The 16,160-nt window shown below is 44.6% G+C and overlaps 1 protein-coding gene across 1 annotated transcript in view; it reads right to left on the bottom strand.

The window, feature by feature from the left end:
• LOC129823540 (collagen alpha-1(XI) chain-like) overlaps positions 1-16,160 on the bottom strand; it is a gene marked incomplete in the record, with an annotated part of 214,728 nt that overhangs the window by 58,548 nt on the left and 140,020 nt on the right. Inside the window, 10 exon segments of the mRNA XM_055882338.1 lie at positions 679-786; positions 965-1,072; positions 9,123-9,176; positions 10,221-10,310; positions 12,568-12,675; positions 13,223-13,330; positions 13,896-13,949; positions 14,145-14,189; positions 14,413-14,466; positions 14,579-14,623. Of these exon segments, the coding sequence (XP_055738313.1) occupies positions 679-786; positions 965-1,072; positions 9,123-9,176; positions 10,221-10,310; positions 12,568-12,675; positions 13,223-13,330; positions 13,896-13,949; positions 14,145-14,189; positions 14,413-14,466; positions 14,579-14,623 (774 nt within the window).

The following is a 16,160-nucleotide window of genomic DNA, read 5'->3' as shown; positions in this document are numbered from 1 at the left end:
CGTCTACAGCATTACCTTGTCCCTGTCCTCTCCAGGGGGGCCACAGAGGATCGTCTACAGTATTACCTTGTCCCTGTCCTCTCTACGGGGGCCACAGAGGACCGTCTACAGTATTACCTTGTCCCCATCCTCTCCAGGGGGGCCACAGAGGACCGTCTACAGTATTACCTTGTCCCTGTCCTCTCCAGGGGGGCCACAGAGGACCGTCTACAGTATTACCTTGTCCCTGTCCTCTCCAGGGGGGCCACAGAGGATCGTGTACTGTATTACCTTGTCCCTGTCCTCTCTAGGGGGGCCACAGAGGACCGTCTACAGTATTACCTTGTCCCTGTCCTCTCCAGGGGGGCCACAGAGGACCGTCTACAGTATTACCTTGTCCCTGTCCTCTCCAGGGGGGCCACAGAGGACCGTCTACAGTATTACCTTGTCCCTGTCCTCTCTAGGGGGGCCACAGAGGACCGTCTACAGTATTACCTTGTCCCTGTCCTCTCCAGGGGGGCCACAGAGGACCGTCTACAGTATTACCTTGTCCCTGTCCTCTCCAGGGGGGCCACAGAGGACCGTCTACAGTATTACCTTGTCCCTGTCCTCTCCAGGGGGGCCACAGAGGACCGTCTACAGTATTACCTTGTCCCTGTCCTCTCCAGGGGGGCCACAGAGGATCGTCTACAGTATTACCTTGTCTCCGTCCTCTCCAGGGGGGCCTTGGGGGCCTGCAGGGCCAGGAAGACCAACAGGACCTTGGATACCGTCACGACCAGCTGGTCCCACGGGGCCTTTCTCTCCCTGTGGGGACAGGGGAGAACGAGTCAACATGTGGCCATAATAGACAAGAACATCTCTTATCCTTCATCCTCTGATAGTAACACGACCAGATACAGTAAAAGAGTTTGCAATATTAAAAGGTAGATATTGAAGATATATGTCCAGGTGTGTGTGTGTGTGTGTGTGTGTGTGTACTCACCGGGCCTCCCTTCTCTCCGGCTGGTCCAGGACCTCCTTGAGGTCCGGTGCGTCCTGAAAGACCGATGGCACCTCCGGGACCGCTAGCACCTCTCTCTCCTGGAGAACCCTACCAAGCCAACAAAGACATCACAAGATCAACATGAGGTGATCTTCACCTTCATCACCATCCTCATCATCATCAACAGGAGCCGATCTTCTAGCACCTTTGAGTGAGTGTCTTTCGGGTTTTATTCCAATACACAAGCATACTATTTAGACTGAAGGTAATGTATCGGGCGTTATAAGTGGTATGTTAGTGTAACGGACATCAACTTGCTTTGCGTTTAGTGCTTTCTCCTGATTTGGCTCACACCGACGCTCGAACCCAGGACCTCTGCTCTGCTAGCACACGTGACCGCCCTCGCGAAGCGTCTTACCAGTCAAGTTAAAAAATTCTGCCAGAGCAAGTGTCGACACTTCAATCTGAGGAGTAAGTTTCACGCATTCCCATGTGCAGTAGTTTGGGATATTGGAACGAAGGCAAAGACTCAAAGTAGGATTATATTCCAAACTTAGACTGGAACTAATGACATCAAACGGAGACACTCTTTCGGCACCTCAGGTGTGAGTCAGTGTTTCCATTCAAAATGTCAGACAAAACCCCTCCATTAATACAGGATTCTTTGAAGCTTTACCCTATTGACATTCCTCTACCAGAGACTGTGAGTGTGTTTCTTCTGTATTTGATGGGGTCACACACGGTCCAGTCCAATTCTCTTCCAGCCCTAAAAGCACCAACGGGGGTAGAAAATATACTCATTTCGAACCCCTTTATTTATCCTTCTGAAATGGTAGGTCTTTGTTAAGATATTAGTAACCCCCCCAAAAAACTTTAACATTTGACCAGGATTTCTGTGTTAATATGGAGGAATGAAAAATAATTCATATTTTGTATACTAGTGGAGCGCAGGCGGCTAAGCTGAAAATGTCAACCCAATAGTCCACTTTGTGACAAAAGCACCAAATTTGGCACAGAGGTTGATTTGTCAGAGCGGTTGATTTGGGCAGAGAGGTATATACCCTGAAAAGATGTGAAGACACCCCCAGATTTGGCTCCTAAGAGGTGAGGCAAACACTACGACTCAAAAATAACAACAACAAAAAAAACGTAAATACATATCTAGCTTGCAGTCAATGTCTCTAAACAAATAGTAGAGTCTCATATTTCAGATGCTGAGTTAATAGTCAAAGTTACAGCTAACAGTCTGAAGGCACCAGCGACTATATCGCCCATATCGGTAGCCATACTTGTATGTCAGATTAGCTGAAAATCGCCAATTTCTCAGCCTCTGAGTATCACAGAAACACTTTGAATTAATTACAAACAAATGTTCATAACAAGTAGCTATGGATGAAATCGATCCAAATATCTGTCAAAAACATGAAAAATAGACAAAAACATGAACTTCGAAACATCAAATTTTACTATAAATTTGTGAACATTTTCAAAATACATGCATATACAGTGTCAGTCAAAAGTTTGGACACACCTACTCATTCTGTTTTTCTTTATTTTTACTATTTTCTACATAGTAGAATAATTGTGAAGACATCAACACTATGAAATAGTTTTAGGAAACTAGGCGTACGTCGAGGGTTACTACTTCCCAGGAGAGCAATTTGAACGGAAACTTTTTTTCCTTTATTAAAATGAGTTTTTTTGGGGGGCAGAAATGCCTTCTGGAACATGTGAACTTTCATGTGCCTTAATAACAAACTCGTATGCCATCTGTAAATAGGAATCCAATTGTCAATTTACCAGCCTAGTTGGTTCAGCCACAGAAAAAGCCAGCAACCTTCCCACTAGCCACGATTGGCTGCGATAATGAGTGGGCTGGACATGCCAAAAGATGCGTTTGGATTGGTCTGCCATGTAGCATGGCTTCTGTCTATTTGAGCTGGTCAGTATCTGTAGGTAATCTTGTCTAACGGGGATTTAAAAAAAAATGTATTGCATGGTAAAACTGCATAAGTGCTCCTCTCCACTTCCTGGAGGACCGAGTTTTGAAATCAGTGGAATTAGAGTCTGATAGCTAAAGAGATGGAGAAAACACCTGTCTCCGGATTACATCTTCAAACTAAGGGCAACCATGGCATCTGTGACAGGGAGACGTGTCCATACATTAATTATGTATTCGGGTAAGATAGTCTAGCGTTACGTGTATGATCTTATTATGCCATTTGCATTGCTAGTTATAGCCTAATGTTAGCTAGCTAGCTAACATTGAACCTGGTAGGTTAGCTATCTGCAGATTTATGCAGGGTAGTAATGTCATGAGTTGAGATTATGGTTCGTTGTTTAGCTAGCTAGCTACATGTCTTAACAAAAGACTCCACTATGCAAGTATCTATTTCAATATAATGGTCATGATGTCACTGCAACAACTATTGATAGACGTAGCTGGTAAATTCGCTCTGGCTATCTACTCCGATTTCAGACCACGGGTAAGACAGTCTAACTAGTTACATTTTCAGATATTACACATTTCTAATTTTGACATCAAGTCTTTTCATTTCATGTTAAATTGTACTGATAGCTAGCTAGCTAACGTTAGCTGGCTGGCTCGATAGCTAATGTTACGTGTGTGATCTTATTATTCGTATCTCAGAGCCATTTGCTTGGCTAGCTATAGCCTAATGTTAGCTAGCTAACATTGAACCTGGTTTGTTAGCTAACTGCAGATTCATGCAGGGTAGTAACGTCGGGATGAGTAGGGATTATGGGTCTTTGTTTAGCTAGCTAGCTAAACTATGCAAGTACCCATCACGGGATTGTGGAGACGTCGGTGTCACGCCCTGGCCTTAGTTATCTTTGTTTTCTTTATTATTTTGGTTAGGTCAGGGTGTAACATGGGCGATTTATGTGTTTTGTCTTGTCTAGGGGTTTTGTATGTTTATGTTTTTTTTTCTAGGTCTAGGTTTTTGTATGTCTATGGTTGCCTAGATTGGTTCTCAATTAGAGGCAGCTGTTTATCATTGTCTCTGATTGGGAACCATATTTAGGCAGCCATATTCTTTAGGGATTTCGTGGGTTATTGTCTATGTGTAGTGTTTGTGTCAGCATTAGTTTTCATTAGCTTCACGTTCGTCGTTTACTGTTTTGTATTAGTTTGTCAAGTGTTCTCAATTTTCGTCTTCGTTAAATAAATCAAGAATGTATTCATTTCACGCTGCGCCTTGGTCCTCCTCTCTTCAACGCTACGACGAGCGTGACAGTCGGGATGAGTTTGGATTATGGGTCTTTGTTTAGCTAGCTAGCTAAACTATGCAAGTACCCATTCCGGGATTGTGGAGGCCACTTCCCCCGGCCTCCACAATCACCCGACCTCAATCTAAGTGAGATGGTTTGGGATGAGTTGGACCGCAGAGTGAAGGAAAAGCAGCCAACGAGTCCTCAGCATATGTGGGAACTCCTTCAAGACTGTTGGAAAAGCATTCCTCACGAAGCTGGTTGAGAGAATGTCAAGAGTGTGCAAAGCTGTCACCAAGGAAAAGGCTGGCTACTTTGAAGAATCTCAAATATAAAATATATTTTGATTGGTTTAACACTTTTTTTGGTTACTATGTTTTTTCATAGTTTACAATGTAGAAAATAGTAAAAATAAAGAAACACCCTGGAATGAGTACAGGTGTGTACAAACTTCTGACTGGTACTGTAGATATTTATTGTGTAATTGATGTGTCTATAGATATGTGTAGTGTAATTGATGTGTCTGTAGATATGTATAGTGTAATTGATGTGTCCATAGATATGTGTAGTGTAATTGATGTGTCTGTAGATATGTATAGTGTAATTGATGTGTCGATAGATATGTATAGTATAATTGATGTGTCCATAGATATGTGTAGTGTAATTGATGTGTCGATAGATATTTATTGTGTAATTGATGTGTCCATAGATATGTGTAGTGTAATTGATGTGTCTGTAGATATGTATAGTGTAATTGATGTGTCCATAGATATGTATAGTGTAATTGATGTGTCCATAGATATTTATTGTGTAATTGTTTATTGATGTGTTCATGCAGGGCTCATCTGTGAAAGAGACTGTGGTCTCAGCATGAATCTTAAATAAAGATTGAATAAAATAAGGAAATAGTTTGTGAGTATGGGTGATTGTTAACGTGAACAAACATCAAATTAGTAGTAGTATTTTGCAAGGTAATGTAAAAACACTTTGGTGCAGATGAATGTTATAAACGTATTGTTCTACTCATTGTTATCGCATCAATTCAGGCAATTTATCAATATGGATTTAATGCACACACGCAGGCCCGCAGTTACTACCACAGACACACAACCACAGACACACAACCACAGACACACAACTGCAGACACACAACTGCAGACACACAACTGCAGACACACAAACACACAACCACAGACACACAACCACAGACACACAACCACAGACACACAACTGCAGACACACAACTGCAGACACACAAACACACAACCACAGACACACAACCGCAGACACACAAACACACAACCACAGACACACAACCGCAGACACACAAACACACAACCACAGACACACAACCACAGACACACAACCACAGACACACAACCGCAGACACACAACCGCAGACACACAACCACAGACACACAACCACAGACACACAACCGCAGACACACAACCACAGACACACAACCGCAGACACACAACTGCAGACACACAGCCACAGACACACAACCACAGACACACAACCGCAGACACACAACCACAGACACACAACCACAGACACACAACCACAGACACACAGCCGCAGACACACAACCACAGACACACAACCACAGACACACAACCACAGACACACAACCGCAGACACACAACCACAGACACACAACTGCAGACACACAGCCACAGACACACAACCACAGACACACAACCACAGACACACAACCGCAGACACACAACCACAGACACACAACCACAGACACACAACCACAGACACACAGCCGCAGACACACAACCACAGACACACAACCACAGACACACAAACACACAACCACAGACACACAACCACAGACACACAACCACAGACACACAAACACACAACCGCAGACACACAACTGCAGACACACAACCGCAGACACACAACCACAGACACACAACCACAGACACACAAACACACAACCACAGACACACAACCGCAGACACACAACCACAGACACACAACCGCAGACACACAACCGCAGACACACAAACACACAAACACACAAAAACACAAACACACAAACCCACGCACTCGAACACCCACGCCATGTTCTGTTCTGACTAAACGTCTAAACGCTAAACACTTCTCCCTGCAGCTGAACGCCGACTCATCCGCTGCCGAGAAATCCATAGAGTGAAAAATCAAACTGGTATGTGTGCGTGAGCGTGAGTGTGTGTGTATGAGTGCGTGAGTGAGTGTGTATGAGTGAGTGAGTGTGTGTGTGTGCGTGAGTGTTTGTGTGAGTGTGTAGGAACTTTACTGAGTCATACAATTAGCTTTGAAGGTGAATTTCTCTGACATTGTTGTGATAAACAAAAATGTATTTTCAGGACTTCCAGCCGTCGCTCAGCACTCAAGTTTTTCTTATTCAATAGAATCTCCGCACATTCAGAACCCTCAGAATCAGAATTGTTTCCTTTGTTCAGAAGCGTGTTCTGCATGCCATCCATTGTCACATTGGAACACTAGAACATGACAATGCTTCAAATTGAACACTCATTTGTTCTAAGAACCCTCTTAGTTTCATTATGCATGCCATGCATATCCTCTCCTCTCCTCTCCTCTCCTCTCCTCTCCTCTCCTCTCCTCTCCTCTCCTCTCCCCCTCTTTCTCCAAAGCTGCCTGTCTGTCATTCAAACCCGTAAGAGATTCTATTCTCACCTTCCAGGTAGTCACTCCAGACAGCCACTCCACTCCACTCCAGACAGCCACTCCACTCCAGACAGCCACTCCACTCCAGACAGCCACTCCACTCCAGACAGCCACTCCACTCCAGACAGCCACTCCACTCCAGGCAGCCACTCCACTCCAGACAGCCACTCCACTCCAGACAGCCACTCCACTCCAGGCAGCCACTCCACTCCAGGCAGCCACTCCACTCCAGACAGCCACTCCAATCCAGACAGCCACTCCACTCCAGACAGCCACTCCACTCCAGACAGCCACTCCACTCCACTCCAGGCAGCCACTCCACTCCAGACAGCCACTCCACTCCAGGCAGCCACTCCACTCCAGACAGCCACTCCACTCCAGACAGCCACTCCACTCCAGACAGCCACTCCACTCCAGACAGCCACTCCACACCAGACAGCCACTCCACTCCAGACAGCCACTCCACTCCAGACAGCCACTCCACTCCAGACAGCCACTCCACTCCAGACAGCCACTCCACTCCAGACAGCCACTCCACTCTAGACAGCCACGCCACTCCACTCCAGACAGCCACGCCACTCCACTCCAGACAGCCACTCCACTCCAGACAGCCACTCCACTCCAGACAGCCACTCCACAACAGACAGCCACTCCACTCCAGACAGCCACTCCACACCAGACAGCCACTCCACTCCAGACAGCCACTCCACTCCAGACAGCCACTCCACTCCAGACAGCCACTCCACACCAGACAGCCACTCCACTCCAGACAGCCACTCCACTCCAGACAGCCACGCCACTCCACTCCAGACAGCCACGCCACTCCACTCCAGACAGCCACGCCACTCCACTCCAGACAGCCACGCCACTCCACTCCAGACAGCCACACCAGACAGCCACTCCACTCCAGACAGCCACTCCACTCCAGACAGCCACTCCACACCAGACAGCCACTCCACACCAGACAGCCACTCCAGACAGCCACTCCACTCCAGACAGCCACTCCACTCCAGACAGCCACTCCACTCCAGACAGCCACTCCACTCCAGGCAGCCACTCCACACCAGGCAGCCACTCCACTCCAGACAGCCACTCCACACCAGACAGCCACTCCACACCAGACAGCCACTCCACACCAGACAGCCACTCCACACCAGACAGCCACTCCACACCAGACAGCCACTCCACACCAGACAGCCACTCCACTCCAGACAGCCACTCCACTCCAGACAGCCACTCCACTCCAGACAGCCACTCCAGACAGCCACTCCACTCCAGACAGCCACTCCACACCAGACAGCCACTCCACACCAGACAGCCACTCCACACCAGACAGCCACTCCACTCCAGACAGCCACTCCAGACAGCCACTCCAGACAGCCACTCCAGACAGCCACTCCACTCCAGACAGCCACTCCAGACAGCCACTCCACTCCAGACAGCCACTCCACTCCAGACAGCCACTCCACTCCAGACAGCCACTCCACACCAGACAGCCACTCCACTCCAGACAGCCACTCCCCTCCAGGCAGACACTCCACTCCAGACAGCCACTCCACTCCAGACAGCCACTCCACTCCAGACAGCCACTCCACTCCAGGCAGCCACTCCACTCCAGACAGCCACTCCAGACAGCCACTCCACTCCAGACAGCCACTCCACTCCAGACAGCCACTCCACTCCAGGCAGCCACTCCACTCCAGACAGCCACTCCACTCCAGACAGCCACTCCACACCAGACAGCCACTCCACTCCAGACAGCCACTCCACTCTAGACAGAAACCAGCCCCCAGTTTCTAGCTGACGGTCATAAACCACCTGCCCAGCCTACCAGCCTACCAGGCTATAATCAGACCTCATTATGGACCAACCACCTGCCCTGCCTACCAGCCTACCAGGTTATAATCAGACCTCATTATGGACCAACCACCTGCCCTGCCTACCAGCCTACCAGGCTATAATCAGACCTCATTATGGACCAACCACCTGCCCTGCCTACCAGCCTACCAGGCTATAATCAGACCTCATTATGGACCAACCACCTGCCCTGCCTACCAGCCTACCAGGCTATAATCAGACCTCATTATGGACCAACCACCTGTCCTGCCTCCCAGCCTACCAGGCTATAATCAGACCTCATTATGGACCAACCACCTGCTTAACCTCTTCAATTCTCTAAAAGTGTTGCTCCAAGTCTCTGTGGGGCGTAAAGCGATGGCGTAACCATGGTAACGTCATACTTACGATGGGACCTTGGGCACCCTGTGGTCCTTCGCCTCCCTTCAAACCAGCTGGACCCTGGAAGGAGAGAACGAGAGAGGAGGGGAGGGTTAGACTTTTAACCATGTGTGTCTGGAAGACAGAAAGAAAAGGTGTTGCTGGGCATATGCATACATGTGTGTGTGTGTGTGTGTGTGTGTGTGTGTGTGTGTGTGTGTGTGTGTGTGTGTGTGTGTGTGTGTGTGTGTGTGTGTGTGTGTGTTTGTGTGTGTGTGTGTGTGTGTGTGTGTGTGTGTGTGTGTGTGTGTGTGTGTGTGTGTGTGTGTGTCTGTGTGTGTGTGTGTGTGTGTGTGTGTGTGTGTGTATTAATCTTTACTCTGCCACGGTGTGTTATAATCCTGGAAGAACCCTCTCAACTGGGCACCAAAATTGTAAAAAAAAAGAAGCATTTGCTCAGTGTATTTGCTGAGTAAAATGTACGAGTCTGCTGTTATAATGATAGTGCAGAGGATTTTCCTGAGGTTGCTGTTGACGCATATCCCACGGTAGTTATTAGTCTCCACTCTTGTGGATTGGGGGGGGGGGGGGAGGGGGGAGATCAGTCATTGGTTTCAAATATTGGGGAAGATGCCAGAGCCAAGGATGATGTTAAAGAGTTTAAGTATAGCCAATTGGAATTTCTGGTCTGTATATTTTATTATTTCATTTAGGATACCATCAACACCACAGGCCTTTTTGATTCTAAGATTTGTATTTGATCATGTATATGTTTTTTGCTGTTTGTTCTTTGTTATAGAGCCAAATAGATTGGAGAAGTGGTTTATCCATACATCTCCGTTTTGGATAGATAACTCTTTGTGTTATTGTTTGTTTAGAGTTTTGCAATTATCCCAGAAGTGGTTCGATTCTATGGATTCTTCAATTACATTGAGCTGATTTCTGACGTGCTGTTCCTTCTATTGCCGTAGTGTATTTCTGTATTGTTTTAGTGATTCACCATAGTTTTTCTGGGTATTCTGTTTTTGGTTGGATAGGTGTGTGTGTGTGTGTGTTGTGTGTGTGTGTTGTGTGTGATAGCTGTTTTGAGCTGGGTGTATCTGTAGGGTGGGAGCTCTGTCTTACGTTAGCCCCAGGAAGACCTCTCTGCCCTGGGAAGCCCCTGAGTCCGGCTGGGCCAACCTTTCCAGATGTACCCATAGGACCCGGGTCACCCTGGAGGAAAGATGGGAGAAACAGGTGAGACAGAATACAAGGTCATATCATGAAATACGTAGTCTGTCAATTGCTGTAGGTGCAGCATTGTCTGTATGTAATATACTGTATCTACATTGTCTGTATGTAATATACTGTATCTACATTGTCTGTATGTAATATACTGTATCTACATTGTCTGTATGTAATATACTGTATCTACATTGTCTGTATGTAATATACTGTATCTACATTGTCTGTATGTATTATACTGTATCTGCATTGTCTGTATGTAATATACTGTATCTGCATTGTATGTATGTAATATACTGTATCTACATTGTCTGTATGTAATATACTGTATCTGCATTGTATGTATGTAATATACTGTATCTACATTGTATGTATGTATTATACTGTATCTGCATTGTATGTATGTATTATACTGTATCTGTATGTATTATACTGTATCTACATTGGTTTTAGTAATAACAGACACTTGATCTTGACAAGCAACATGGAATGAAACGTCTGAATACGTCTGTCAAGTGACTCTGGATAAGAGAGTCTGTTAAATGACTCACTACTGTAGTGGCTCCGGATCAGAGAGTCTGCTAAATGACTCACTACTGTAGTGGCTCCGGATCAGAGAGTCTGTTAAATGACTCACTACTGTAGTGGCTCCGGATCAGAGAGTCTGCTAAATGACTCACTACTGTAGTGACTCTGGATCAGAGAGTCTGTTAAATGACTCACTACTGTAGTGGTTCTGGATCAGAGAGTCTGCTAAATGACTCACTACTGTAGTGGTTCTGGATCAGAGAGTCTGCTAAATGACTCACTACTGTAGTGGTTCTGGATCAGAGAGTCTGTTAAATGACTCACTACTATAGTGGCTCTGGATCAGAGAGTCTGCTAAATGACTCACTACTGTAGTGACTCTGGATCAGAGAGTCTGTTAAATGACTCACTACTGTAGTACCTCTGGATCAGAGAGTCTGTTAAATGACTCACTCCTGTAGTGGCTTCGGATAAGAGAGTCTGTTAAATGACTCACTACTGTAGTACCTCTGGATCAGAGAGTCTGTTAAATGACTCACTACTGTAGTGGCTCTGGATCAGAGAGTATGTTAAATGACTCACTACTATAGTGGTTCTGGATCAGAGAGTCTGTTAAATGACTCACTACTGTAGTGGCTCTGGATCAGAGAGTCTGTTAAATGACTCACTACTGTAGTGGCTCTGGATCAGAGAGTCTGTTAAATGACTCACTACTGTAGTGGCTCTGGATCAGAGAGTCTGTTAAATGACTCACTACTGTAGTACCTCTGGATCAGAGAGTCTGTTAAATGACTCACTCCTGTAGTGGCTCTGGATCAGAGAGTCTGTTAAATGACTCACTCCTGTAGTGGCTTCGGATAAGAGAGTCTGTTAAATGACTCACTACTGTAGTGGCTCTGGATAAGAGAGTCTGCTAAATGACTCAAATGGAAATGAAATTCAAGTACAGAATAATAGACCAGTGACTGTTAATTGGAATGGCACCACTTTTCTACCTCTCTCACTTCACCAAACCACTCCAGTCTCTCTCTCTGTTATATTGCTGGGCCAAGATAATCCTGAGCCAAGATAATCAAGTTAAGAGGACGTCAATTTACTGTTCCTTTCTTTGTTTGTTCTCAGCTTAAATCATAGAGGTTAGGTTTACTGTACTGAGTGCTGCAGCAGTCATGCAATCTTCATTACTCTCTCTCTCTCTCTCTCTCTCTCTCTCTCTCTCTCTCTCTCTCTCTCTCTCTCTCTCTCTCTCTCTCTCTTCTCTCTCTTCTCTCTCTCTCTCTCTCTCTTTCTCTCTCTCTCTCCCCTCTCTCGCTCTCTCTCCCCTCTCTCTCTCTCTTCTTTTCTCTTCTCTTCTCTCTCTCATCCTAAGAGTCTGTGCCACCTACTCCATATTCACACTTTGAATGTCAATCTAATAATTATCGTCTTCAAGTACATTTTAGAAGCCATATGAAAAGAGGTTCTTGGAAAATAACCTGTTGCTTTTTTTTTCTCTCCAAGAGATGGATTCTCATTATTTAGTCAATTGGGGGTCATCGGTCAGATACCTGTAAGTGCTATTAGGTTTCCATGACAACAGTGAAGTTTGTTGATTGTTCTCGTTCTGACATTTCAATAGACAGACAAAACCCATTTACTACGAATGGTATGTTCTTGCCGTGGTCTTGTGCTTTGGCCAGGTGAGACCATTGTCGAGTCATAGGGGAGTTTTGTTTACCTTTCCTCCTTCTTTCCCAGCAGATCCAGGTAAACCTTGCTCTCCGGGGGGTCCAGGGGAACCAGGGTGTCCTCTCTCTCCGATGCCGCCGGTCTCTCCCGTTGGTCCCTGTCAGACAGAGACAAAACACCAGCGGTTTGATCAAACCCGCAGGGATTGTTGAAAGACGGGACAATCTCGAAGTAATGTAACGGAATCGTAAAATTCAACTGACTGGATTTATGTCAGACACCATAAAATGCATTTCATTTTTACAATCATTGTCCAACAAGTGTTTAAAGGCCTTGATAGTTTAATTCTAACATTAGATTATTCAAATATGTCATATAAATCTCCAAACTTATTTTTATTTTTATTTATAGTGTTATTCTTAAATGTTCCAAGGCTAATGTTGCTTAGGTTTAACACAGCAAACATTTCAATAGTTTAAGCATATATTGCAGAACAATGATTCAAATATAGATATATATATATTTTTAAATAATTTACCAGATGCTTTTATTCAAAGTGACTTATAGTCATGCGTGTATATAATTTTGTACGTGTGGGTGGTCTCAGGAATCGAACCCACTCTCTTTGTATTGCAAGAAACATGCTCTACAGAAGACCCCCTGTTTCATGTTTATGTTTATTAGCGGCCATGTTTGAACCTTACCTGGGGTCCAACAACACCTCCAGGCCCAGGTGGGCCAGTCTTTCCCTGGAAACCTGTCTCTCCTCTCTGCCCAGGGTGACCAGGCAGTCCGTCTTTACCCGGGGGGCCCTGAGGGAGATGAGATGGACAGGGTTCAGCTAGTAGGGACCACGTGGTTGAAGTAGAACGATAACCATGTACTATTGTACTTTGTACCATCAACAATTTTAAAGTAGAGGGGAGGGTACTAATGTTAAGATCCTTGGGTCTTGGGAAGGGTACTACCGTTAGGGCCCTTGGGTTCTGGGAAGGGTACTTACGTTAGGGCCCTTAGGTCTTGGGAAGGGTACTTACGTTAGGGCCCTTAGGTCCTGGGAAGGGTACTTACATTAGGGCCCTTGGGTCCTGGGAAGGGTACTTACGTTAGGGCCCTTAGGTTCTGGGAAGGGTACTTACATTAGGGCCCTTGGGTCCTGGGAAGGGTACTTACGTTAGGGCCCTTAGGTTCTGGGAAGGGTACTTACGTTAGGGCCCTTAGGTCCTGGGAAGGGTACTTACATTAGGGCCCTTAGGTCCTGGGAAGGGTACTTACGTTAGGGCCCTTGGGTCCTGGGAAGGGTACTTACGTTAGGGCCCTTAGGTTCTGGGAAGGGTACATAGGTTAGGGCCCTTAGGATCTGGGAAGGGTACTTACATTAGGGCCCTTAGGTCCTGGGAAGCCGGCTGGCCCCTGGGGTCCTTGAGGTCCCTGAGATAAAAGAAGAAGATGATGAACTTTAGAAAACCATAACCCTCATCACACATGACCCCCCCATCCCATTGGGCTCTTTCACAAACAAATCAAAAACATCTCAGTGATTTGCATCTCATAAGGGAAGTTGGTCAAAGACAATGCCCTTTTATTATAAGGATTGACTGGAAAAAAACACAGACTAGAACTCACTCTCTCTCCTGGTCCACCTGGAGGCCCGTCATTACCTGATGTTCCCTGAGGAGGCAGCAGATAGAGAGACACAGTCAGATACAGACACAGTCAGATACAGAGACAGTCAGGTAAAATAGCAGTACTGGGCTAGGTTCTAAAATACAATTTAAATTGGGACTCGGACTATGAGAAGGACAGTCTGTAGAAGTGGGTTTTAAGACCAGTAAAAAAAAAAAATTTATGATTAAAAAATGAAGAAGAAATGAAGAGACGGATATAAACTGACCTTAGCACCTGGCTTTCCAGTTGGTCCCCTGGCACCTCTTCCACCACGGGGACCCTAGATTACAGGAACACAGAGAAGACCAATCATCTAGCAAGTCAGAGAAAGTGTTACGTTAGAGAGAAAATAGACTGTGGATCGACTGATCGATGAGTTATCAGGTAACTACCGTTGGGCCACGTTGTCCCCTGGGTCCGGATTTCCCAGCGATACCCTGCAATACACACACAACCACAAAATAGTTTTTTTATTAATGAGAACCGAGGGTTCAAAGCAGAAACATTCTAATGTCATACTGTCATAGAAAGAAAACGGAACATTCTAATGTCATAGTGTCATAGAAAGAAAACGGAACATTCTAATGTCATAGTGTCATAGAAAGAAAACGGAACATTCTAATGTCATAGTGTCATAGAAAGAAAACGGAACATTCTAATGTCATAGTGTCATAGAAAGAAAACGGAACCTTCTAATGTCATAGTGTCATAGAAAGAAAACGGAACATTCTAATGTCATACTGTCATAGAAAGAAAACGGAACATTCTAATGTCATAGTGTCATAGAAAGAAAACGGAACATTCTAATGTCATAGTGTCATAGAAAGAAAACGGAACATTCTAATGTCATAGTGTCATAGAAAGAAAACGGAACATTTTAATGTCATAGTGTCATAGAAAGAAAACGGAACATTCTAATGTCATACTGTCATAGAAGGAAAACGGAACATTCTAATGTCATAGTGTCATAGAAAGAAAACGGAACATTCTAATGTCATAGTGTCATAGAAAGAAAACGGAACATTCTAATGTCATAGTGTCATAGAAAGAAAACGGAACATTCTAATGTCATAGTGTCATAGAAAGAAAACGGAACATTCTAATGTCATAGTGTCATAGAAAGAAAACGGAACATTTTAATGTCATAGTGTCATAGAAAGAAAACGGAACATTCTAATGTCATACTGTCATAGAAGGAAAACGGAACATTCTAATGTTATACTGTCATAGAAAGAAAACGGAACATTCTAATGTCATACTGTCATAGAAAGAAAACGGAACATTCTAATGTCATACTGTCATAGAAGGAAAACGGAACATTCTAATGTTATACTGTCATAGAAAGAAAACGGAACATTCTAATGTTATACTGTCATAGAAAGAAAACGGAACATTCTATTGTTATATTGTCATAGAAAGAAAACGGAACATTCTAATGTCATAGTGTCATAGAAAGAAAACGGAACATTCTAGTGTCATAGAAAGAAAACAGAACATTCTAATGTCATAGTGTCATAGAAAGAAAACGGAACATTCTAATGTTATACTGTCATAGAAAGAAAACGGAACATTCTAATGTCATAGTGTCATAGAAAGAAAATGGAACATTCTGATGTCATAGTGTCATAGAAAGAAAACGGAACATTCTAATGTCATATTGTCATAGAAAGAAAACGGAACATTCTAATGTCATAGTGTCATAGAAAGAAAACGGAACATTCTAGTGTCATAGAAAGAAAACGGAACATTCTAATGTCATAGTGTCATAGAAAGAAAACGGAACATTCTAATGTCATAGTGTCATAGAAAGAAAACGGAACATTCTAATGTCATAGTGTCATAGAAAGAAAACGGAACATTCTAATGTCATACTGTCATAGAAGGAAAACGGAACATTCTAATGTTATACTGTCATAGAAAGAAAACGGAACATTCTAATGTCATACTGTCATAGAAAGAAAACGGAACATTCTT

The sequence above is a fragment of the Salvelinus fontinalis genome, chromosome 26 (assembly GCF_029448725.1).
Source record: "Salvelinus fontinalis isolate EN_2023a chromosome 26, ASM2944872v1, whole genome shotgun sequence".
NCBI classification, from domain to species: domain Eukaryota; kingdom Metazoa; phylum Chordata; class Actinopteri; order Salmoniformes; family Salmonidae; genus Salvelinus; species Salvelinus fontinalis.
Note: the sequence above shows the minus strand (reverse complement) of the source record. Positions and strands in the feature narration are given on the sequence as shown.